General features: G+C 45.4%; 1 protein-coding gene across 1 annotated transcript in view; it reads right to left on the bottom strand.

Annotated features, from left to right (window-relative positions):
- Positions 1-16,468: 16,468 nt before the first annotated feature.
- Il20rb (interleukin 20 receptor subunit beta) overlaps positions 16,469-25,287 on the bottom strand; it is a 43,592-nt gene continuing 34,773 nt past the window's right edge. The window contains exon 7 of the mRNA XM_008841655.3: positions 16,469-18,350. Within this exon, the coding sequence (XP_008839877.1) occupies positions 18,222-18,350 (129 nt within the window). The 3' untranslated portion in view covers positions 16,469-18,221. The remainder of the gene's footprint in view (positions 18,351-25,287) is intronic.

Here is a 25,287-nt window from a genome sequence, read left to right as displayed (position 1 = left end):
TCCGTCAACGCCATTGAATGATTGCATAATGGAAGGATGAAGAGCCCTAACACTCCCGGTCCACTGGGTGAGAGTGAAGGGTATGGGAGAAGGAAGTTATGATAAGACTGGGGAGGCCAGAGATGAGCAACGTCCACCACTAACCTGCACATCTGTATGGCACAGATCTGTACAGATGAAAATTATAGGCTCTCCTGGGTGTTCTACTTCCTTATATAGCCTAGTGAGTCCCCAACCATCAGGAAGGAACCATCTAGATGACATCCCATCAATATTTAGTCCTCTAAAGGTTTTAGGGAGTGCCTAGGGGAAGAGAGAGGAGGGTGGTTTTATAAAAGACATCTTGAGGGGCTGGAGAGATGGCTCAGCAATTGAGAGCACTGGCTGCTCTTGCAGAGGACCTGGGTTCAAATCCCAGCACCCACACAGCAGCTAAGCACCATCTTCACTCCAGGTCCAGAGGATATGACATCCTCTTCTGACTTCTGCAAGCATTGCATGACACAGATGCACTTGTATTCAGGCAGTACACTCATATCCATAAAAAATACAATTTTTAAAAAAGATGTCTTCAACGGCTAAATCTAAACCAGTGTCTCCACTAGGCATGCAAATGTTTTTCTAGGCTTGTTATGGACACCAGCATAAACCACTCTTCTCCTCTAGAGAAAATGAAGCCATCACTGAAAGTATCTTGGGTCCCATAGGTGACATAAGTAAAGCCAGACTGTGGAACTCAGGTGCCAGTTTACATGTCAGGTTCTATTGTGCTAAACGGAATTAAACCCTTGTTGTATCCATTATGTAGGTGAGAAGCCCCCTGCCCCAGGGCTGGCTCTGGACCTCGAGTGGGCCCAGGGGCCACTTATCTACTTGTGTAGGTGAATTCTTTGCAACTTGGCTCTAGAGAAAAAAAAAATGCATCTTACATAAGGCGCTGCTGCTCCACAGACAAGTCTGTGGTTAATATGCCTTTGCCATGGCTATTACCACAGGTACATGCAACATGTACCTTTTTTATCAGTATGTATTGTATTTTGGGCAAGCAAAGTAAAAAAAAAAAAAAAAAGAAAAAAATGTTAAGAAAAAGAGACCACAGGATGTCATTTATTATTTTTAAAATATTTTATTATTTTTTAATGTGTATGAGTATATTGCCTTCATGTAAGTAAGTGCATCCATGTCATGCAATGCCACAGAGGTCAGAAGAGGTTGCTGGATCCCCCGGAACTGGAGTTATGGATGGCTGTTAGCCACTATGTGGGTGCTGGGAATTGAACCTGTGCCCTCTGTAAGAGCAATAGTGCTCTTAACCACTGAGCCACCTCTCCAGCCCCCATTTGTTACTTTCTTTTAAAAAAAAGAAAAAAAACTACTACAGTTTAACCTATAACACATATTATTCCCAGTGTATAAAAGTGAAATATCTAACATGTACTGTCAAATCTGTGGGATTTTTGGAATAGAGTTTTCCATAGCTTAATATGACTTAACGGTTCTTCTAGGGTGCTATAACTGAGCTGAATAAATTAGCTCAATATGTGGTTTATGACTTTGCCTATAATTATTGTTTTAAAATATGTGGTGGTTCCTGCTCCCCTCAAAAAAAAAATTTTTAAAGAGGATTTGGTTATGAGCTCTTTTAGCTGAGAAAATAGAAAAGTTGAGCTGGTATTCCTATCCTCTCTGGGCCATATCTTCTTTTGCTGTTTGGTTTGGTTTGGTTTGGTTTGGTTTGGTTTGGTTTGGTTTGGTTTGGTTTGGTTTGGTTTGGTTTTTGAGACATAGTTTCACTATGTAGCCCTGGCTGGCCTGGAACTTGCTATGTAGACCAAGGTAGCCTGGAATTCATAGAAATCAGCCTGCCTCTGCCTCCCCAGTGTCAAGATTAAAGGCAAACACCACCACACCCAACTGTGCCAAGTCGTTAATATCTAGGAATCAGTGTTGGGAAACTGAGGCAGTCCAACTTGATATTTGTTCCAGTAGATTTCTACTGTGGAGCAGAGTCAAGACGACACTTTTGGAGGAGCAGTCCTGTCCCTCCCCTGAACAATTAAGAGTCACAGGAAACTGCTTTGGAGGTGTTCATGCAGTGATAGAACAATTATAAAGCTCCCCATTTTGCTGGATCCAGGAACACAGAGAGTTGAATGATAATAAACAGTATTGAAATCACCCAGAGCCACCAGGCCAGGCCCAGATGCTCTCAGAGCTGAAGGAGCTGAGTGAGAGCACAGTTTCCTTCCCTCTGGGCCTGGGGTGAACTCACTGATCAGTGGCCTCATCTGCATTCTGACTGCTTGTGTACAATGTTCAACAGAGGGGTGTTACAACCACTCTAATCTTCTGTCCTCTCAACATGATTCAGAGCCTCCTCCCACAGCTGAAGCCCTGGCCAGGAACCACACTCAGCTCTGCCTGAGCCCCGAAATCTAAGGAAAGCTCCAGGGCCTGATTAGTCTCAATACTGAGTGGAAGGGGTTTGAGACATGGAAAGGTGCATGTGTGGAAGCTGGAAAGGTGGGTCTGAGCCCCTGAATGGAGGCTGGAGGGATGAGCGTGCTCAGCAACCTCAGTCAGGACTGGTATCCATTTTACCTCTGCCCCAAAATGTGCATGCTGACGGCTTCAATTTCAAACAAGTGCAAAGGCTAAGGTACATGGAGGTCCCTGCCCACATCCCCTTGGGTCTCCCCATTTCTGGCACCTCTCTCGTGGCCCCATCAGACTTTGGCCCTTATGGCCAGCATGTGGACTTCTGCACTTTAAACCCTACAAAGAGAGGTCAGGTCACCAGTCTTGGACAGGACTGAACATTAAGAAAGTCTTGGTCACTTTCCCAAGCTACAGTCAGGCCACCAAATTCCCTCAAGCCTATAACCCATGTATTCCCAGCACTCCCTAAACCCCTTTCTGCTGCAGTTCCCATCTACTGCTGGATTTATGCTACTTGACAATGAAATGGTTTGATCAGGGGGCCTCACATCCCTCTCCTGCCCTCCACACAAATTCTCCATCTTGCCCTCAGCTAGAACTTGGAGGCATATTAAATGGTGTACACCAGTACCTGTGTTTGCTCCAGATCCAAGAAGATTTCTACCTAAGAGTTCTAAATGCCCTTTTCATTGTAGATTGTAGCAGCAAAGAACACTAAGCAAAGAGGGTAAGGAACCTAACATCTGCACACAGATTGGATGCCCGCATTTTTTAAGGTGAGGCCAGGGAAGAAGAAGAAAGGAGAGGAGGAGAATGGGAGGGAAGGAGGAAGAGAAGAAAGAGGAGCTGGTACCTTCTGGATGTAAAGGTTTTAAAATCAAAGATCGGGGGTGTAGCTCAGTTGGTACAGTGCTTGCCTAGAATGCTGGAAGCTGTGAGTTCGATCCCGAGCACTGTATAAAACCAGGCATGATGGCTCACATCTGTAATCTCAAAACCTGGCCAGGAGGATAGTAAACTCAAGGTCATTCTTGGTATGTAGTGAGCTGGAGGCCAGTCTGGGATACATGAGTCTCTCTCTCTCTCTCTCTCTCTCTCTCTCTCTCTTTCTCCACACTCCACACACACACACACACACACACACACACACACACACAGGCACACACAAAGTGTTGTGAAGGTTTTTCCTAGGGAGACATGACACAAACAAACTGGGAAGAGAAGACAGACCAAAATAACAACATAACAACTCTACCTTAGTCCAATTTGGTGAAGCAGTGAATTTATTGGGGTTACTTACAGGGTATAGGTGACAAGTTACTTGGAGGAGCAGAAAGGCCTCAAGGGCAGCTAACTAGCTGCATCACTGAAAAGCCGGTCCCTGCGCTGGTGGGGACCCACATAAGCTGCATCCTATGGCTCCCTGAACAACTTGCAGGCAGCCTGGCTGGTGGAGTCGCCCTTCTCCCAGGCAACTGCTTACTGCTTTTGTAACCTTAGGTGGAGTCTTATGAAACTTCCTGAGCTTCCTGACCTTGTAAATTTTATCAATTTCCCCCTTCCTTTCCTTCCAGGAGGAAGTATTTCAATTAGGAGGTAACTACTAATACAAGTTTGTTGGGCCATTCAAACACAAGATTCTTAAATGGCAAAACGTTCCAATGCAAACAGAGTGGACCGTAGGGGAAGTCCGGCAGAACTTGGAGAGGGCTCTCCCATCCCTCCATTTGCTGGGTAGCTGTCCTCATAAAACGGATTAGAGTTTAACACTTGGTGGTGGCAACCCCACTGCAGCCCCTGGAGGGGCGCAGCCTTGGTCAAGCGCGGGCGCCTGACACCGGGACCCTGGCTGCTGAGCACACGCGGAGTGCCAGGCGCTCCTGCCTGCCCCTGCGTCCGAGCTCTCCAGCGACATCGCCGTCCCCCACGCAGGACTCGCGCCCACAGCCTGCCTGGACATCACCTGCCGGTCCTACCTCTCCATAATAATCTCATACATCAAAGCCCGGAGAGCCCAGTCTGCCTGTGAGCAACTGCGTTTGGCACTGAATATCATTAGCCAGAGCCCCTCGCTCCCTCTGCCGCCTATGCAAACTCCCGCGCTCCCCGGAGTACTTCCTGAAGAAAGTGCCCTGCACCACGGAGATTTGTTATTTTGCGGAAGTAGACGCCTAGACTCCGCTGAGACCCAACCAATTCAACCAAGGAGACGAGCTGGCGCCAAACAAAACCTCCATTGACACCTAGTGGCGGCTCCGAGAACAACAGCTGGCTCTGGGGCACTCCTCCAAAGCCACTTTGAAAAAAGCCGAATACTGCTGATCCAGGTAACTTAATTACAAATATTCAAAAAGAAAACAAAGGAAAAGAAAATTTTGTTTTCACCATCTCTTTGAGGATCATATTCTACCTTGGCAAAGGGATAGTCCTAACTATCCCTCTTAAAATAAAGCTGGGTCACAAAGCAAACAGGAATAAAATCAAGAGGTAAATGGGATTCAACTTACAGCACACATGCTCCCGACCCCCCCCACACACACACACACGTGCAAAGAGTCATTGCATGCCGGGCATGGTGGCAAACGTCTGTAATCCCAGCACTTGGGAGCCTGAGGCAAGAGGCCTGACGTGAGTTCAAGGCCAGACCAGGTTGCAGAGTAAGATCCTGTCTCATGGGCTGGAGATATGGCTGAGGGGTTAAGAGCACTGACTGCTCTTGCTGAGGACCCGAGTTCCATTCCCAGCATCCACATGGTGTATAATAACCATCCTTAACTCCGGTTCCAGGGGATCCAACGCCTTCTCCAACGCCTTCTTTCTGACCTCTGTGGACATTGCATGACACAAGTACACTTAGATACATACAGGCAATACACTTATGCATAAAATAAATTTTTTAACTTAATAAAAATAGATCCTGTCTCAAAAGAAATACACACACACACACACACACACACACACACACACACACACCTCTCAATACAGGCCAGCCATGGTGGCACACACCTGTAATCCCAGTGCTTAGAAAGACTAAGATATGAGGCTGGTCACTTCAAAGCCAGCCCCGGCTACATAGCAAGACTCTGTCTCAAAATACCAAAGAGAGAGAAAGATAGAAAGAACCAGTGCAGGAGGAAGCAAAGCCTGGCAATATATATACATATATAATGGAGATAGACATTTTTCAAGCAATATGACTTGAAATATGACCAGACTTTCCTCCATGAGGCTCAGAAGATTCTGGACCCCAATGGTGCAGCTCACCAGCTTTTGTTCTCTCCCAAAACTACACTGTCATCCAAACATGATTAGCAGAGCAGCCCAAACTTGAAGCTCCAACAGACAACCAAAGTGAGAAGAGCAAGCAGGAAGCTTGGGCACCACCCAGGGAACTACATTGCTTGGCAGAGAAGCAACCCACACAGCCACATCCCATAGGCCTCAGCACCCACACGTCACCCTGTCTGAAATCAGAGTAGCTGACCCTTCTGCAAAACTTCGGGCTACCGAGACCATTGAGTGTTGGCCACACGCCAGCCACTGCACACGTATTATCTGATTCACCTCTACCACTCTGATGTGGAAGATAATGTTAGTTCCATTTTCCAGATGAACAGTTAAAGCTTGGGGGAGTTAAATAACTTGCCCAAGGCCACAAAGCTTTGAAATAGTTCATCCAGAACTAAAGTCAGGGAGACTAAGCCAGACACAGCGCTCTTGGTGTGTCTGCTCCACTGCCTCTGGTGCTGTGCCTCTCCAGGTGTTGAGCTGCTCCACCCTAATGTTGAGGTGCTTGGTCTTCTGAGCAGAACAAGATGAGTCTGTGTCTCCTGGGCCACAGCCTTCTGAGGTGGGGCAAGACCCCATCCCCACAGAGTCAGAGCAGGAAGACCATCCAGGAGACCTGCTCCAGGCTCCTGTGTTCACTGGGGCAAGAGCTGAATGTGGGAGAGCAGTCGGGTGATGTGTCCACAGCCATACAGCAAAGAACTGGCTACCCACGGCCTCAATGTCTGTGTCAAAGAAGAAGCAGCCTCTTCTCGGCGCTTCTGACCCACAGCTGCATAACATGGAGCTTTGTTGTTTTTATTTTCTTTTCTTTAATATTTTAATGGCATATTATACATCTACCATCTTCAACTGCTCTGTGTGAGGCTAGGATAACTGTCCTTTTTAACACTTCCCCAGGTGACTGTGGCATGCTACTATAACGGTGATTGCAGAACTTTCTCCTCTAATGTTTCACTTTAATTCTTTCCTCCTGCACCTATTTTGGGAGAAGCAAGCTACCACAGCCCCACCCATTCATCTCCACCCCAGCCATTCCAAGCTCCACTCATTGGGCCACCCAGCCATCTGCCACTGACATGGCCCTAACAATCATCTTTGCCCCAGGACCCTTACTCTTACTGTCATGTGGACACCCAGCACCCCAAACCCAACATACCCCCAAACAAGCCCCTCCTCCCTGTCCCCAGGGCCCAGCCTCTATCTCCTTTATTGTTTGACACTTCAACCACAGGCAGGACAAAACACACAATGGGTGGAGCCCCTTATACCTGAAGTGAAAAATGTCACTCCAGGCACACACGGCTTTCTCCATTTTCTTGTGGACTCTTTCTAGGCTCCTCAACTTTAAATAAAGCTGTTCCAAGTGAAAAAAAACAAGGAAAATTTTTAGCACAAATTTTATTGTTCATCTTTATATTGTGCAGTGTTCTTTTTTAAGTAAGTATTTAAGCTGGGGGCCAGGTGTGATGGTGTACGCCTTTAATCCCAGCACTCGGGAGGCAGGCGGATCTCTGTGAGTTCAAGACCAACCTGGTCTACATAGTGAGTTCCAGAATGGCTGGGGCTCCGGGGAGACCCTGTCTCAAAAAGACAAAAAAAAAAAAAATTTCAGCTGGTATGCAAAATCACCAGAATTACACAATTCTTCATTCGTGTGTGTGTGTGTGTGTGTGTGTGTGTGTGTGTGTGTGTGTATGAGTGCATGCATGCACACCATATTAAACTTATAGAAGTGAGAGGACAGCTTATGGGAGTGAGCACTCTCCTTCTGCCACGTGGGTTCCAGGGACTGAACACAGGTCATCAGCCTTGGTGGCAAACATCTTTATCCACTGAGCCTTTCTAATGGCCCCAAAATTACACCATACTTAAATCACGGTTTATCCCAATGGGGTGCTGTAATCTGGCCAGAAGAGGCAAATACAAACCAGACTCAATAAGTATGGAAGAGGAAGAATGGATTCCCTGAGGAACAGAGGAACTGGTGAGGGAGTGCTCCCACAGACACCTGAGGGCCTGCCCTCCCTGGCTGCCAGCTAGCCAGCATGCCTCACCTCACCTGGCAGTAGGGTCTAGGAAAATCAATCAAGCCAGGCATTTTCCCTTCCCATGGTCCACCACCTCCAACCCATGAAAGATAAAGAGCCCAACAGCTCTCTAAACCTCCCTGTGGAATGCCCTTCACACCTTGTTGATGGACTGATGAGAGACTCAGACACAGTGTGGTGATGCCAACCTGAGGTAAGCCAACCACAGTTACACCATACCCTGAAACACCACAGGTGTAAACACCCAACCTTCCCTGGGCCCTGTTGGGATGTGGAGCTGCAAGAAACCTGGGTAGGAGGTGGATGGGGAAGTCACGTGGACACGGGAGTCAGAGGACAGGGGACTGGGAAGCTGAGAACCAAAGAAGACATGCAGAGTGGAATGCAGTGAGCTGAGGCTCCAGGCCCCAGCATAAGCGCTACCAGACTTGTGCCACCGGCCTTCGCTTTGAACACACAAATTCAAAGGTAGAATTATTAGAAATTTCAGAGCATCAACCACAGAACACCAGATCCATTGGGGAGGAGGGTCCTCTGAATTCAGGTCCAGTCAAATGCCCAGGAAGCTGGTCCTGGCTGGGTTTGCCCTGTGGCCTGGGTGCTGGAAGCCACCAGGCTGCCCTCACTCCCCAAGGTAAGGCCTCTATAGCTTATTCCTGTCATCAGGTGCATTCTGGATAAGCCCTGCTGCTGGGATCTGAGGCTCTACCTGGTCTAGAACTTTCCTTTCCATCATCCCTACACTGTTGCCTAGTCTCTTGCCTGGCCCAGAAAAGCTCCAAGAGAGAGCACCAGCACTGCCCAGGGGAAGGTGATTGCAGAACTTTCTCCTCAAGCCAAACTCCACCTGGTCCCAAAGGGGCTCAATAGACCAGAAAGGAAGAGCCTTAGAGATTCCTCACTATTGCCTCATGGGCCAGGCCCCATTGCCTTGGTTTTGGCACTTGGCCCCGGCCTCTGCACCAAACTACCTAGACCCAGCATGAGTACCCAACCCAAGCACTGGTTCGAGCAGATTCTCTTTTGACAGAATCTAAACTAAGGGACCCAGATCCAGAAGTTGGTTACTAGTGGTCCCTGGTCACAAAGCTCAGGGGCTAAGATGGGAGTCATAAGTTAGGGCCTCAGGAGCTGCTGAGAGACAACAAATGACCAGCTACACATGGTGATGGGGTGGCCACAGCAATGAGAGGCCACAAGGCCATGGAGAGGAACAGTGCTATGCTGACTACTGAAGGCAAAGGTAGCCCAGCAAGCCCATCCCAGGGCTGGTCAGACCTGAAGCTTAAGCAAATGGGCATTGGTCTTAAGAAAAGAATACAAGCTTTGAATACAAAATTAGATCCAAAATGATTATTTAACTTGAAAACTGAAACTAAACCCTAATGGTACATGCTACTTGGTACACCTGTGTCTCATCAGTGCTCTAACAACCCTGTGTAATTTTTGGTTCCTTCGTGTGCTGACTTTGTAGTCGCTATCTTTAGAGAACACAAAAGGGAATTTAATCTTTCCTCTAGCTTAGTTGATTGAAATTTGTTTTTTGTTACTGATAATTGAAAAGAGTTCCCATTATTTCATAAATAGTTACTGATGACGTCATGCATGTCTTTAGGAGTATTGCTGTCAAGTCTGGGAAGTCTTTTTTATTTTTAAATTTTCTTTATTCATTTATTTTGCATGTATATGTGTGGTACGCACATGTGTATGTATGTATGCATGTTTGCATGTGTGGGGCTGGTTTGTGTGCATGGGTGTTCATGCACATGTGTGCACATGCACATATGTGCGAATGCATGTGGAAGCCCGAGGCCGATGTGGAGAGTCTTCCTTGATCACTCCCCATCTTACTCATTGAAGGAAAGTCTCTCAAGGGACCCAGAGCTCACCTCTATGGGTAGTCTAGCCAGCTTGCCCCTGAGATCCCCTGTCTCTGCCTTCTGAAGCTGCCACACCTACCCAGCATTCATGTGGGTTCTGGAGAGTCAAACTCCAGACCTCACACTTGCATGGCAAATGTTTTACCTACTAAGCCATTACCATAGCCAAGCTTAGAAAAATCTTTATGAAATTGCCTCTACATATGAACTGCAGCCTTTAAGGGCATTTTATATTGTATATTTGTGTGTGTGGCCTGAGCAGGTGGGCCTGGGATGCTTAAGAAAGCTGAAGAGCTAGAGAGATGGCTCAGTGGTTAAGAGCACTGGCTGCTCTTGCAGAAGACCTAGGTTAGCACCTATATGGCCGTTAACAACTGTCTGTAACTCCAATTCCAGGGGAATCCAACAACCTCTTCTGACCTCTTCGGGCATTACAACAGGGGCGCACTTACACATATGCAGGCAATGCACTCATACGCATAAAATTAAAATAATAAATAAAATATTTGTTTAAAACAAAAAACAAAAGACAGCTGAACAAACCAGGGTTCCTCCATGGTCTGTGCTTCAGATCCCACCTCGAGCTCCTGCCCTGGGTTGTGACCTGGGAATTATAACCTGAAATAAACCCTTTCTCCTCAACTTGACTTTGGTCATGGTTTTATCACAGCAAGAAAAACTAAACTAGAATAAGGAGGATGCGGAGGAGGAGGAGAAGGAAGGGAAGAGAAAGGCTAGGCATTAGTGACTTTTCTGTTGCTGTGATAAAACATGGTAACCAAAGGAACTTACCGAAGGAAGAGTTTATTTAGTTTATGGTTCCAGGTTCCAGAGGGATTAGAGTCCGTCATGGCAGGGAGGCATGGTGGCAGGAGTAGGAGCAGAAAATGGCATGATCAGATCTTCTAGCAAGCACAGGAAGCAGAGAGTGACTGAAATAAATCCCACGAGGCTCAAGGACTCTCTAAACCCACCCACAGTGACATGTTTCCTCCAGCAAGGCCACACCTCCTAAGACCTCCCAAAACAGCACCACCAGCAGGGGACAAAATGTCCAAATACTCAGAGCCTCTGGGGGACATTCTGATTCAAACTACCACAAGCTCTCAGTCCCTAGAAGGGAAAACATTCTTCTCTGCAAGATGGTAGACAAACCTCCAGCAGCACAGTAGCCAACATCATACAGAATAGCTTAATACACAGGAAAATATCAGTACTGGTACAGGTGCGCTGGAGTCTGACGCTGGAGAGTCATAAGTTTGAGGCCAGCCTGAGTTGTGTAGCACAACACTGTTTCCAAACAAAACAAAACAAAAAGACAAAACAAACAAACAAGATCAGTATATAGGATTTCTGGCTGAGTGAACTATGTCTCATCTAATAATTGTTACCTACATTGCTTTCATAGGATGAATATTTTGTTTTGATTGGGTTTTTTTTTTTTTTTCATTCCTTTCTAAAAATTGTGTGCTTCCAAGTTATTTGGGGTTTTGGGGATTTTTTTTATTTTTAATTATGTGTGTGTGTGTGTGTCTGTGTGTGTATGCACTTGTGAGTGTGGTGCTCATGGAGGCCAGAGGCTTTAGACCCAGCCCTGGAGCTGGAGTTGCGGGCAGTTGTGAGCTACCTACTGTAGGTACTTGGTCCACTGCAAGTGCAGTACGTGCTCTTAACCACTGAGCCATCTCCCCAACCCCTCTTGCAAGTTTTTACATTTTGGCTTGCTCCTTTTTTGAGCTGTAAGCTCTCCCTCCCTTTGAAGCATTCCCTTAATAAACAGGACCTCATGCTGTGTTATCACATCAAGGTCCACAGTAAAGAGGAAAATCAGCTCTCCCAACTGAGTAGTGTCTTGACTCAAGGACTAGTTAAAGATTTCAATTTTCTCACTGATACCAGATTATTTACAACTAGCTAAGAGGTCTAGCTAAAAAATGCAGTATATTAAGATTTTTACGTGAACTCTCTTTTGACTTACAGATCAAATTCAGACTTTGTTTCATACATATTATTATTACCCTAACTTTACGTACAGATACGAAAAGCATAGGAGCTATGATCTCAGATGCCTTTGGAAAACACAATTCTCTTAATTGTATAGAAAATACAAAGTTCTCAGAGGCAAAAGAATGTCAGAAAATAGAATCAGTGAATACTTAGTTTAAATTAAAACTTTATAACCAGACATACCCAATTAACGCAGTTTTTCACTGAATGAAAAAATATATCAGGTTATTTTTCCTTCAGTTCATTCTCAGAAAGTGGAGAAGTGGGCAGTTCTTTATGGAGTCCTACAGTTTCAGATCACATGGGTTCTCATAAGAGATGCCAGTGTTTCTAATCATGACAGCGTTCGATGGAGGCTCTGGCTTCAGGCTATTCCTAGAGAAACCCAAATTCCTCCTGAAATCAATTATGCAGCTCTCTAAACCCTTGACTCAGCATTCTTTTGGAGCTTGCATTTATGACTGCAGAGTAAACCATACAGTTACCTTCTTCGAACTTAAGGCAAATGGACGCATCATCTGGTTTCAGTTATCAAATTACGATGCTTTTTCAAAAGCTTTAAATGACATGTCATTCAATAACCCCAAATTTGGAAATAAATATTTTAGGTGTAAAATGAGGCATTGAACAGAGGGAGAAGGGAGGGGAGAAGAAAAACTAGAGAATTATTGGTTCAAAAGAATGCAGTTGGCAGCTGTTTAATTCCACAGACATGCAGAATCAACAAGTCTATGTAGATTAAAATTAATAAAACATATTCAATAAAGATGAACAGAAACAAATCCAACATATTTCTGACTTTTCACCATCTACAGTCACACTGTTTGTTGGGCATCTTTCCAAGCAGATAACACCCTAATGCCTACAAATATTAATTTTAATATTTTAATTTTTTAATTTAGAATGTTTGGAGCCTTCCAATATTTTAAGTTGAGAACTCCTTTTATTGGAATACAGATTATCTCATAATTTACTTACATTTCAGCATCTATGTGCTGCCATTTGCTAAGCGAAAACTCATTTCAGACCTAGCAATTCTTCCATAATCCAGGCTTAATCTAAGAGAATGTTGCTCTGTTTCCAAAGACGGCACAGTTCTCTTCACCTGGGACAGTGTCAGCGGGCTAAGGTCAGCAGATGACACAAGGACCCAGCAGGGTGTCACTAACCCCGATCTTCTCTGCCCCCTCCAGCACTGGCACCCAGGCCTTGTGCCTTCGCAGGCTTGGTTTTATAATGGGAAATTCACAGGTTTGGTAAACGCGCGGTTTATGCGACAGTACAAAACGTCGGAGCTATTTTGCTTTTGTGCTTTTCCGGGTCCCTGGAGGGAGTCTGCTTTCCGGGTTCGCCGCAGTAGGAAATGGGGCCTTCCTCTGGGCTGGCAACTGCTCACTAAGGAATGCAAGGAGGGGCGTGTGTATCGTCCTTTGCGATCCTCCAACCTTGGCGAGGTTGGTTTTCCAGGGCTGGATAGTTTGTTAGGTGCCAAAAACCTGAGAATCCCAGGAGCCAGGAAAACAAAGCAAAAACTGCAGTTAGGGGTTAATTCTGTTGTTGTTCCCAGCTTTGCCAGCTGTGTACAGTGGTTTAGCGTGACTGGGCCTCGGTGCGCTCCCCACTGAGGCTGATCCTGGCCTAAGGAGTACCCCTAAAAGTCGGTCTGGTTCAGGGACAAGCTGGAAATAAGACTACAACAGAAGAGGGGAGGGGAGCAACTTGGTTTGGTTTGGGGTTCATTGTTTTTACCTTACTTTTTTCTAAGTTCGCTGGCCTCCTGGAGATCCACCTAGGGCGAGGATGTGAGGCAGAGGCCAGGACCTAGGAGAGAGGGAGAGCCTCGGGCACACAGGTAGAAACCCCTATGGTGCCTGGGACGCAGTGCGAGGAGATGGTGGCCGCTAAAGTCTGCAAGAGATGATGGAGCTGTGTTATTGTCCACGCCCTAGGAGAGTTTTCCAACTGTGCCATCATTCCAGGAAAACTAGCCTGAGCTTTTCCTTCCTCTAAGCAGGAAGCCCAGTGGAAACAGAAGGAACTCTTCCAGAATTCACTAGAATTCACCACAAGGTGGCACCAGACACCCGTGGACACAATGAGGTGTCGTTTCCCGGGCCCCCTCCCCGCCCCCCCCGGAGTGGGACCCGGAAGTGGGCGACTGGATCAGCTCAGGCCAAGCTCAAAGGAAACAGACCTGCATCCGCAGAAAAAAATCACACTGACCAAAGAAGAAAATAGGACAGACACTTTAAACCGATAGGGAGGAGTGGCAGACAGTGTAAACCAATAGAGAGGAGTGGCAGACAGTGTCTGCAATCCCCGTAAAAGAAGTTTGCCAGGGAGCCCCTTGGCAAGACAGGAAACAGGAAAGTGTGGAAAACGGGAGGTGGAGGGGATGAGAGGGTGTTGCAGGCCCACAGGTGAGCACAGGTGGTGTCTGGAGCAGGGCTTGGTGGTGGAGAAAAAGGCTTTTGTGTCTAATCTGTTTACATTTACTGGTATTTTTCATTGATAGAATAAATGAGCCAATAAGACTAACACAACTAAGAAGTAGAATGAATACACACTATCGTCTTCTCTTTTTAAATTGTACGTGTTATTCGGGGGTGGGGTTGCTATGCACACTCAGCTTGTGGAGGTCAGGGAACAATTTTATGAAGTTCATTCTCCCCTTCCACCTTTATGTGATTTCCGGGGATGGAACTCAGGTCCCCAGGCTTGCTGGGCAAGCGTCTTAACCACTAGGCCATCTCGCTGGCCTCAATTCATCTTGAGAATTCGTTTGTAAACTCTTGGGTACCATTGCGAGTGGATGGTCAGTACAGATTGTATCAATGGAGCCAGACATTTTTCTTCTTCGGGTCCTCACTGCCCACCTTTGGCCAATAGGAGCTCCTCTTAGACGACCTATGTATAATTTTGATTGAACCAACCATTAAAGCTTTGTTTTCTGACCCAACAAGGCATAAATGTTCTAGAATTACCTTGTACCTTTCAGTCCCAGTCTAGACAAAGAATTAGCCATTGTTCTAAGAAGACTTGACTTCTTTGAAGAAAAATTCTGGACATCAGTGTGTGTTGTGGGCATGAAAATTCTACCGACCCTTTCAGTGAGAAACAGTCAAAATGCTTTTTTTTTTTTTAAATCCAAGATTATCTGTCTATGAGTTTCATATTGTGTGGTTTAAAATGTCAGGTGGTAGAAAATACTTTCAACATTTTATACAGGCATGACTTCACAAGGCCCTTTTTGATTTGGTTATAGCCACACACTGTTTTTATGTAAACTTTGAGGTCTACATTTAGCCGTCTGTTTCACTAATCTTGAAAGCCAGGTTCCTATCAAAATAAACAACTATTTATTTGCTTTATCTGATAGCTTGGGAGAATAACTTTTTAAATGTACTATCAATAGAAACAGTACAAACACTGAATAGATTTTTAGGCTGCATACCCCTAAGGATTTGTTGCCCAGCTACTGTGCTCTAGAGTCACATATAACCTCTCACATGGTGTGGCTACACAGGGACAGTGTGGGCTTGGGCGTTTGCACTCATTTTCATTCTGAGATGGTTGCAACCTGCCCCATTTTCTGCTCTGTTTTTCCATAAGATTTATAAACTTATTATATAAAATAATATAGTAAATAATTCACTTAATACTTTATCAGTTTAATCACTCATATTTTCCCCTTCACCTTGAAATGTGAGCCCCATGGAGCAGGTAACTAACTGTTCCCTGAAGGAAGGCCTAGGAAATCCAGGTCTAGGGAAAGTTCTCAGTGAGCAAGGACCACAGGAGACCTCTTCACAGACACAGCAGAAGTCACGTTGGGCTGCTCCCAGACAGGACCTTCCTTCTCATCTCTTTCCCTAGTGTCGGGGACTTTGACAGGCTGTGGAGAGAAAGCAGCATTCACACTGAGCCTGCCCCTAGGCCTCATAACCAAGCACCTGGAAGGTTTGGGCTTCCAGAAAGCAAACCCTATGGCTGGAGCTGTGTGAGGCAGCTTCTGGTTTGCCCAGAATAGTTCTAGTTACCGCTGCTGTTCTGTGATAATTACTAAATACATTCTGTCCCCTCAAAGTGCCCTCCCTTAAAGGACCAGGTGACAGGTACCCTAGTTTCATTTCTGTTGCTGTGATAAAACACCCTGATAACAGCAACTTAAGGCTAGAGAGTTTTAGCTCACAATTCCAGGTTATAATCCATCATAGTAGGGAAGTGGAGGTGGCAGAAACTTAAAACAGCCAGTCACATTACATCTACAGTCAAGAGCAGAGAGAAACAAATGCATGCTAGATATCTCCACTTTAACACAGTCCAGGACCCAAACCCAAGGAATGGTGCCACCTACCGTGGGCTGGGTCTTCTACTTCAATTAATGAATCAAGACAATCTCCCACAGACACACCTAATCTACACAATCCCTCACTGAGGCTCTTTATAGGTGATTCTAGATTGTGTCAAGTTGACAATTAAAACTAACCACCACACAGGTAGAGGGGGAAGAGGAGGTTCCAGAAGAAAGGGTAGTCAGCTTGAGGAGGCAGTCCCTCCACCATCAGAAACAAGTTCAACTGGTGTGTGGTTGGGGTCCTGTGATAAACAAAAGCTGCAGACAGGAGGAGAGAGAAGATTTCTATGTAGCTAGGCCAGCAAAACCAGGTAGAATCCCCCTAGACACTGTGACAGAGCAACTTTATCTCTTGATTGTGGATGCAGGCAGGTGACAGAGACAAGGTCCCTGAGGTGAAGGGGTAGGAAAGGGGGATGAGCAAGGTTGGTGACCCACAATGGGATGCATTTTTTTATTTTTGCAAACAGAGCATGTTTCCATATCAGCTAATAAAAAATTAACACTTCATATAAGCGTCAACACACAAGTATACAAAAGGACACAATGACAGCGAGCTGGTCTCCGCAGTCCCACACCCCTGGGGAGAGCTGCCCTCTTTATCCTGGAGCACCTCAGGTGGAGACAGGGCAGCTGGCCTCTACTGTGAATAGGGAGGCACCTGGTTGGAACTGTTGGCTGGCCTGTCTGTTGGAGTAGCGGAAGTTGAGGTGGAGACAAGCCAAGCTCCAGGCTCAGAGCTGGGAAGGTAGTGGGCCTGGCTCTCCAAGGCCTCCTCCTCAGGAAGCTTCCTCCATCCATCCTTCCCTGGTACACCACCCTGGGGCGGACAGTTGTGGAAGAGGGGGTCCTGATGAGCATCTGAGAGGGCTGACAACCCGAGTGAACTGTCTTAACGAAGAATGCTCTTGGGATTTCCTGTGGACGGGGTCCCCCAATGGCACACTGGCCTGTGAGACTGTAACATCTACTGCGGCTGAGATTCTTGTGCTATCAGAAGCTGCCACCCAGGTAGGCAGCCCATGACCCAATACTCCCAGGGACATGCACAGAAGACTGAGAAATTCCTCTCCCTCCAGGGGCTACCTGGGGTGTCTCCCATCCTCTCTCAAAGGGGCCCTTTAAACCTCTCTCAAGGCTGCCGTTGTTATTAAAACCCTAAAAGCCACTTTTATCAGGAACCCAGAAAGTTTACCCAGGGCAACCTTGTTGTGTTTCTCCCTTGTGCATTTCTCAACTCCACAGGAGAAGGAACCTCTGCAGTCCCACACCCCTGGAGCAGGCTGCTCCTGAGCACTGTGATCATGTGCTGGTGACGTGGTTCTGTGTCAGTGTGATCATATCCTGTTGACAGAGCTGCACCGGTGTAATCACCTGCTGTGACCATGGTTGTGTCAGTGGGATCGCATGCTAGTGATCTAGTTCTACGTTTTCGTCACATCCTACGCATTTCACCTGCTGTCCTTGGTATGCCCGCCCTGCCACATTGATGGCGCTTCATGAACCCACAGAATCTCCAAATGTCCCATCCTCAGTGGGCTGTGGCCCTCCTCCACTTTTGCTTTGGCACAGGCTCTGGCTTGAAGTGAGATGGTGCTCCCCTTCCTCCTTTCCTCTTCAAGGTTTCTTCCAGGAAAGTGGAAGGTCCAAACCCATCAGTGTATTTTGTTTGATTTTGCTTTTTGGGTTTTCTTGTTGTTGTTGTTGTTTTGTTGTTTATTTGTTTTGAAATAGGGTTTCTCTAGCCCCAGCTGCACAGAACTTGTGATTCTCCTGCCGCAGGAAGACTCCAGGCCTGCTTCCAGCTCCAGGTGTACTCTTTGATCATCCTTATTACACATTTATACCCCACTGTCCAGAAGAGCTGAGCTGCCGTAGTGTATTGTGCCACTGGATTCTCCACAGCATTGCAGGTGCTAGTATGTAAATATAGAGACAGACAGACCACTCAACCATGTGTAGTCTATCCCCATTACAGAAAAGAAAGCTGGCGTGCAGAGGGATGGAGTTACTTCCCCTATGGTCACTCGGTGAGCACCTAGCAGCTCTGGGTCCTGAAGGTCACCTCTCCTGACCTCTGTGCCTCTGACCATCGCTACTAGACATGCACACAGCAGGCTCTTTTTACTTCTCGCCTTTAGTCCATAGAGGAAAACAGAAACACAGCCTTTCCAGTCCTGAGTCCTGCAGACCAGGGTGTCACTCCACAGGGCTCTTCTGTGAGATCCAGGCCTGGAAGAATTGCTCTGAGGACAGCACCGCCACATCACAGGCATCCATCTCCTCCTTTCTGCAGGCAATTAGCTTCTGGGATGAACTGGGTATTTTCTGAAAATGCATTTTCATAAAAATCACTAGATGTGACCGAAGAGATGGTAGGAGCAAAAGAATAGCACAAACCCCAACTATTTGGTTGACGTTTTTGTATGTGGTGTGCATGCATGCATGTGTGTGGGATAAATGTTTGCATGTGTGGGGTGCATGTGTACATGTATACAGGCCGGAGGTTGACATCAGGAGTCTTCCTGATCACCCACCAAACATTTATGTAGGTCCTTAGGCTTACTGTTAGTGTGGCAAGCACTTTAACCACTGAGCCATTTCCCTAACCCTAATTACCTTTTAAGCAGCAGCCCCTACCCCCAGACAACCCAATCCCTTCCATCATCTGTTGAATCTTCTCCTGGCCTGCTGTCCAGCAATTCTTGAAGGGCCTTACTAGGCCACTGCTCCTTCTATGAGAACCAGCCCACAAAAACCCATATGCAATTCTGCAGAGAAATTACCTTCTGGCACTAGAGAGATCTAAGAATGACCTGGTCTGAGAGGCTTTATAAACAGCAGCTAGCCCAGCACCCAGTCCAGAGAGGGTACTCACAAATGCAGGCTCTTTCCTGCTCAGTTTCCTATCCCTGCTGTTTCTCTCTGAACCCTGAAAGCATGACCGTACCTGGTTCTAAACACACAGACAGCAACTTTGCAGAGGGACTCCATCACTAGCCTGCTGCTACGGTCTGAATATGAACTGTCCCCTGTTGGCTCATGTACTGGTTTGCCAGCTGATAGGCTTTGGGGAAATGATTAGATCCTGAGGGCTCTGACAGATCAACAAACTAATCACTTGTTGAGTTCACAATATGACAGCATTATTGAAGGTGGTGAAAAGTAAGAGGTAGGGCTTCACTGAAGGAAGCTGGTTACTGGGAACTTGGCCTGGGAAGATGTTTCCTGTCCCCTGTCCCTCTCTCTGATTCCTGGCCACCATGAAGTAAGAATCTCCATTGCATCACACCTTTCTGCCATGATGTCATGCCTCACCACAGTTCCACAAATAATGGAGTCAGCAATCATGGACTAACACTTCTGACCATGAACCAAAACAAATCCCTCCTCTTTTAAATTGTTTTCTTGGGTATTTTGTCATAACAACAAAAGTCAAACTAACACACCTGCTCATCTCCACCGAATGTTCTTGGTCTTTGACAGTTTCCTCCCGCAGCCCCTCAGTCATCACTCCCAAGGGAACAGCACATGGGCACAATGATCTAGTCCCCCTCCGTCCCCAAGAACACCTTAGCATCATCCAGCTCGTCATCACTGGCCATCGTTTATAATGAGTTGGGCACTCATTCTTATGTCCATGGGCAAATACCAGCAAGATGAGACAATGCCCATGCAGGGCTCCCTCAGGAATAGTGTTAATGTGCAGCCCACTATCAATCCACTGCCATTCACTGATCAGATTCTAGGGGTACTTCTTAAGTCTGCTTGGCTATTTTCAGATTCCAGAGCAACACTGTCCAATAGAAACATAATGGAAGCCAAATATACTACTTTTAAAAATCTAGTAGCACACTTGTAAAAGTAAAATGAAAGGTGGAATTAATTGTAATATTATAACTTAGTTAACAAATACATCAAAACAGTCATTTTAGGGGGCTGGAGAGATGGCTCAGAGGTTAAGAGCACTTGTTGCTCTTGCAGAGGACCCAGCTTCAATTCCCAACATCCACATGGTGGCTAACAACCATCCATAACTCTGGTTTTAGGTCAGACGCCCTCTTCTGGCCTCCTCTGGCATTGCATGATACGGGGGCACTTACATGCAGGCAAAACACTCATACACATAAAATAAAAAGAAATGAATAACTTTTTAAAAGGTCATTTTAACATGTGATCAAAATTGCTGAAATAATGTGGGGCATGGTGGCACATTTCTTTAAGCCCAGCACTCAGGAGGCAGAGGCAGGTAGGTCTCTGCGAGATCAAGGCCAGCATGGGATGGTCTACATAGCATCCAAGCCAATTGGGGCATGGCGGCACACGCCTTTAATCCCGGCACTTGGGAGGCAGGCAGATCTTTGTGAGTTCGAGGCCAGCCTAGTCTACATAGTGAATTCCAGGGCAGCTGGGGCTACAGGGAGACCCTGGCTTAAAAAAGACAAAAAAAATAATAATAATGTTTTTGTGCTGTCTTCAAAATCTATTATGCAATTTATATTTCTAACACATCTTAATTCTGTCTAGCTAACACTGCACATGTTTAATAGTCCCTCGTGGCTAGTAGTCACTGTACTAGTCAGCACAATTTTTGAACATTAAAGTTAAACAGCATAATGTCAACAGTTTAAAAGGTTCAATACCCAAGAAAACAATTTAAATGAGGAGGGATTTGTTTTGGTTCGTGGTTTAAAAAGCTTTTCAGGTCAGAGCTAACTTTCAAGCAAGACTCAATTAAAAATTTTTAAGCCTTAATTCATTTCCAACATTTAAAAATCAAGAGATTTATCATAAATATCTGAATTTCTCAAATCTCTCAGTTTCTTTTTTGCTTTGTTTGTTGGTTTCAAACAAATTCTCATGTAGCCCAGGCTGGCCTCAAACTTCCTATGTAGTCAAGGCTGACTGGCCTTGAACTTCTGATCCTCCTGCCTGCATTTCCTGAGCGCCATGTATGTCTTATTTGAAATGCGGCTCTCTGGCAGCGCTGGCTCACATGCCCTCATGAGAGCAGCTATAGGAGCTGAGTAGCCACAGTCTTTGGGTGGAGTCTGCCCCGGCACTACCTCTTCCTTCAGAGCAGCATTCACTGCACCGAATACTTCTCTCTCCCTGTACCTATCAGCTCCTAGGGGCACCTGAGCTCACAAATGCCACTCTCTGTGAAGTCCTCAGGTACAGTCCATTACTAACCTGAGGCCATCTCCAGGCCACATTCTTATAGAGGCCTGTGCACGCACACACCTGCAAACACATGTGCACATCCAAACACAAGAACACTCACATGTACACATGTATACCTCTTGAATACAACGTGCTGTTTGCAATATTCAGAACATGATAAAATCATTAGCTACATACACAAAAACAGTCAAATGTGACCCATTTAAAATAAAAGACTGGAGAGATGGCTCAGTGGTTAAGAGCACTGGCCACTCTAGCAGAGGACTGGGTGTAATTCTCAGCACCCACATAGTGGCTAACAACCATCTGTAACTCCAGTTCCAGGGTAACTGACGCCCTCTTCTGACCTCTGAGGGCACTGCACGACACAGGTGGACCTACCTACATGCAAGCAATACACTGATACACATAAAATAAAAATAATAAATAAAATAATTTAAAAACTAAAAAGCAATCATCAGGAACCAGCTCTGAGATGGACCACTTGGTGAAATGGCAAAAAAAATTAAAGCATAAAGACATTATAACTATGTTCAAGGTCAGAGAGGAAAGTATCTCATAAAAAAAGATCAAATAATGAGCAGAGAATATTTGCAATAAAAAATCAAGTCAAAATTCTATAATAAAAAGCATGTGCCTCTTAAAAACAAAACTCATGCTAGGCGTGGTGGTACACACTTTTAATCCCAGCACAGGAGAGGCAAAGGCAGGTGGATCTTTGTGAGATCAAGGCCAGCCTGGTCTACATGGCTAGTTCTAGGCCTGCTAGGGCTACAGGGAGAGCTTGCTTAAAAAAAAACAAAAAAGAGAGAGAAGGGTTGTTTTTAAGTAAAAATGAATCCAGAGGGACAATAGCTAAAGGTCTGGAGTTATAGAAGGAGAAAAGCCAATGGGACGGGAAATATACTGGCAGAAATATGGCTCAAATTTTCCAAGATATGTCCAAAAAATAAAAGTTTACAGTTTCAAGAAACTCATAGACTAAAAGAAAGATAAATATAAAGTAAATCATACAGGCATATTACAGTTAAACTTCTAGAAACCAGTGGTAATTTGAAAGTAGCAAGAAAAAGGGGAATTATTATAGAAGAGAACAATATTTAAAACTATGATTATCATTTCATCAGAAATGACAGAGGCCAGAAAACTAGACAAAAGTTTTAAGGTAGTAAGAAATAATTGTCAACTAAGAATTCAGCAGAAAGTATCCTCCAAGAATGAAGGCAAAGGAAAAGCATTTTCAGACACGAGAAATCCAAGAGAATTAGCCATCAGCTCTTGGCACAGGGCTCTGCATTAGCAATCCTGGGAAGTTCCTCAGACAGAAGGAATGGCATACCAAATGGAAATGCCGCTCCCAGGAAAGGAGAATGAGTGTCAGGAATGGTGGGTGAATGTCTTTTTAAAATCTATGATTATTTGGGGCTGGGGATATTGCTCAGCAGAAGCGGGCTTGCCTGACATGCATGAGGCCTAGGTTCAATGCCCAGCACTGAAAAAAATAAGACATTTTACAAAGACATTATTGCAAGCTCTTACATTTCACATGGAGTGATATAATTTTAACTTTAAAGAGACTATGAAAAGTTAAGGACATGTAGAACTGCCATGAAAAAACTTTAAAGAATAACCATAAAATAAATGGATAAAAGAAGAACTCTAAAAGTTTTAACTTGGGGCTGGAGATACGGCTTGGTTAGTTGACTGCTTGCCTAGCAGGTATGGCAGCCCTGGATTTGACCCCCCAGTGCCATATAAAACTGAGCATAGGGCATATGCCTGTTGTGCCAGCATTTGAGATCATCAGTGGAGGATCAGCAGCAGTTCAACGTCATCTTTGGCTACATAGTGAATTCAAGGCCAGCCTCAAAAAATACAGTAAAGGACCTGGAGAGATGGCTCAGCAGTTAAGAGCACTGGCTGCTCTTGCAGAAGGCCTGGGTTCAGATCCCAGCACCCACATGGCAGCTAACAACTATCTGTAACTCCAGTTCCAGGTGATCCAACACCCTCTTCTGGCCTCTGTGGGCATTGCAGGACATGGGTGCATTCACATGCATGTAGGCAATACATTCATGCACATAAAATAAGAAGAATAAAGATTTCAAAAATAGGAAAACAAAAATTATATATGCATATTACTTAATATACTTAATAAACCCAAAAAGAGGGAGAAAAGAAAACAAAAACAGAATAAATAAAAAATAAAATCATTGTCAAATATCCAACTATATCTATCATCATGTTACATGTTGATAGACTAAATAGGCTATTTAAAAGGGCAGAGATTGGGGCTGGAGAGATGGCTCATTGAGTAAGATCACTGGCTACTCTACCAAAGGACCTGGGTTCAATTCCCAGCACCCACATGGTGGCTAACAACCATCCTTAACTCCAGTTTCAGGGGATCCGAAGCTGTCATCTGGTTTCTGCAGGCTTTGCATAACAGGGATACACTTACATACATGCAGGCAAAAAACTCATGCATAAATAAACAAATAAAACAATTTTAAAGACCAGAGATTAACAGAACTTATACAAAAAAAATTAAAAGAAAAAATCAAACCAACCACATGCTATCTACAAGAAACATACTTTAAACATAAGTACACAGGGGCTGGAGAGATGGCTCAGCAGTTAAGAACACTGCTTTTGCAGAGGACCTGGGTTTGATTCCCGTCACCCACATGGTGGCTATAAACCATCCTTAACTCCAGTTCCAGGGGAATCTGAAGCCCTCTTCTGACCTCTGTGGCATTGCACGACACGGGTGCACTCACTTACATGCAGGCAATACACTCATACACATAAAATAAAAATAACAAATAAAGTATTTTAAACATAAGTACACAAAGAAGTTAATAAAGGATATACCATATAAGCAATGAACAAAAAAGAGCTATATTGATATCACTATGATATTAGCAGGGATAAAGAGGAATGCATCATAATGCTGACTTAGTTACTTAGGAATTAGAGTAATCATAAATGTGTACTTAATAGATAGCCTCAAAATACATTTAAGGTTGACATAAAGAAAAAAACAGATGTAGCTACATTCATAGTTGAAATTTTTACACCCTTCTGTCAATAAATTAGTACAACTACTATATAAAAATCAAGGCAAAAGCCAGGCATGGTGGTGCATGCCTTTAATACCAGCAGAGGCAGGAAAATCTCTGTAAGATCAAGGCTAGCCTGGTCTACATAGTGAGCTCCAGGACAGCTGGGGCTACAGAGAGACAGTGTCTGACCTGCAGACCTCTCTCTCCACGGTAATTCAATCACCCCTCTGAGCCTTGACTTCCCCAGATTCATTCACCCTCCCATCTCCCCCTCCCATCTCTCCTCCCAGCCTGGGTCCTGTCCGGTGCCTTGTCTTGGTGGCCCAGGCACCCAGGGAACCACCACTGCTTCCTGATCCTTTGCATCCAGAGCAACTCAGTTCCTTCTCAGGTCCCCAGGAGCACTGCTCCTGGGTCTGGCCCAGCCCTTAGGAGGTCCTTTGGCTTCCCTGGGCCTGCACGATCCACCAGCCTCTTTCCTGGACACCAGGGCTGACCTTTCCTCTTCCTGATCCTTTGCATCCAGACCAACCCAGCTCCTGAGTGCAGTTCCCAGAAGTCCTTGGGGCCGCTTCCCGCCCCCATCTTCCTTCGCAGAAGTCCTTGGGGCCGCTTCCCGCCCCCATCTTCCTTCGCATCTCTGGGTGTCACGGCCCTAGACCAGCATCTTTCCTGGGCCCAGCTCCCAACACAATCCAACCCCCAAATTCCTGAGGCCAAAATCTTTCCTGGAGGGATCCAGACTTAGGAGAAAGCCTGAAAGCATGTGATCATCATCTGACTTGGGCCTCTGGGGGAACTCCTAAAGACAAAAGCAATCTGGTCACTCCAATACAATATCAAAAGAGAGAACCAGAAGCTTAGAGTAACCAGCTTTTCATGCCCAAAAAGTAAACCACAAAAACACATAAAGTTCACAAAAAGAAGCAGACCTAAACGTGAAGGCTTGAGTCTCACACAAGAATCAAAAACTACAAAAGAAATTCACATGTCAAAATCACAGAGAAAAAATAATA

Source organism: Nannospalax galili, unplaced genomic scaffold, assembly GCF_000622305.1.
Source record: "Nannospalax galili isolate Female #2095 unplaced genomic scaffold, S.galili_v1.0 scaffold861, whole genome shotgun sequence".
Lineage (NCBI taxonomy): Eukaryota > Metazoa > Chordata > Mammalia > Rodentia > Spalacidae > Nannospalax > Nannospalax galili.
This window is presented reverse-complemented; position numbering and strand designations above follow the sequence as displayed.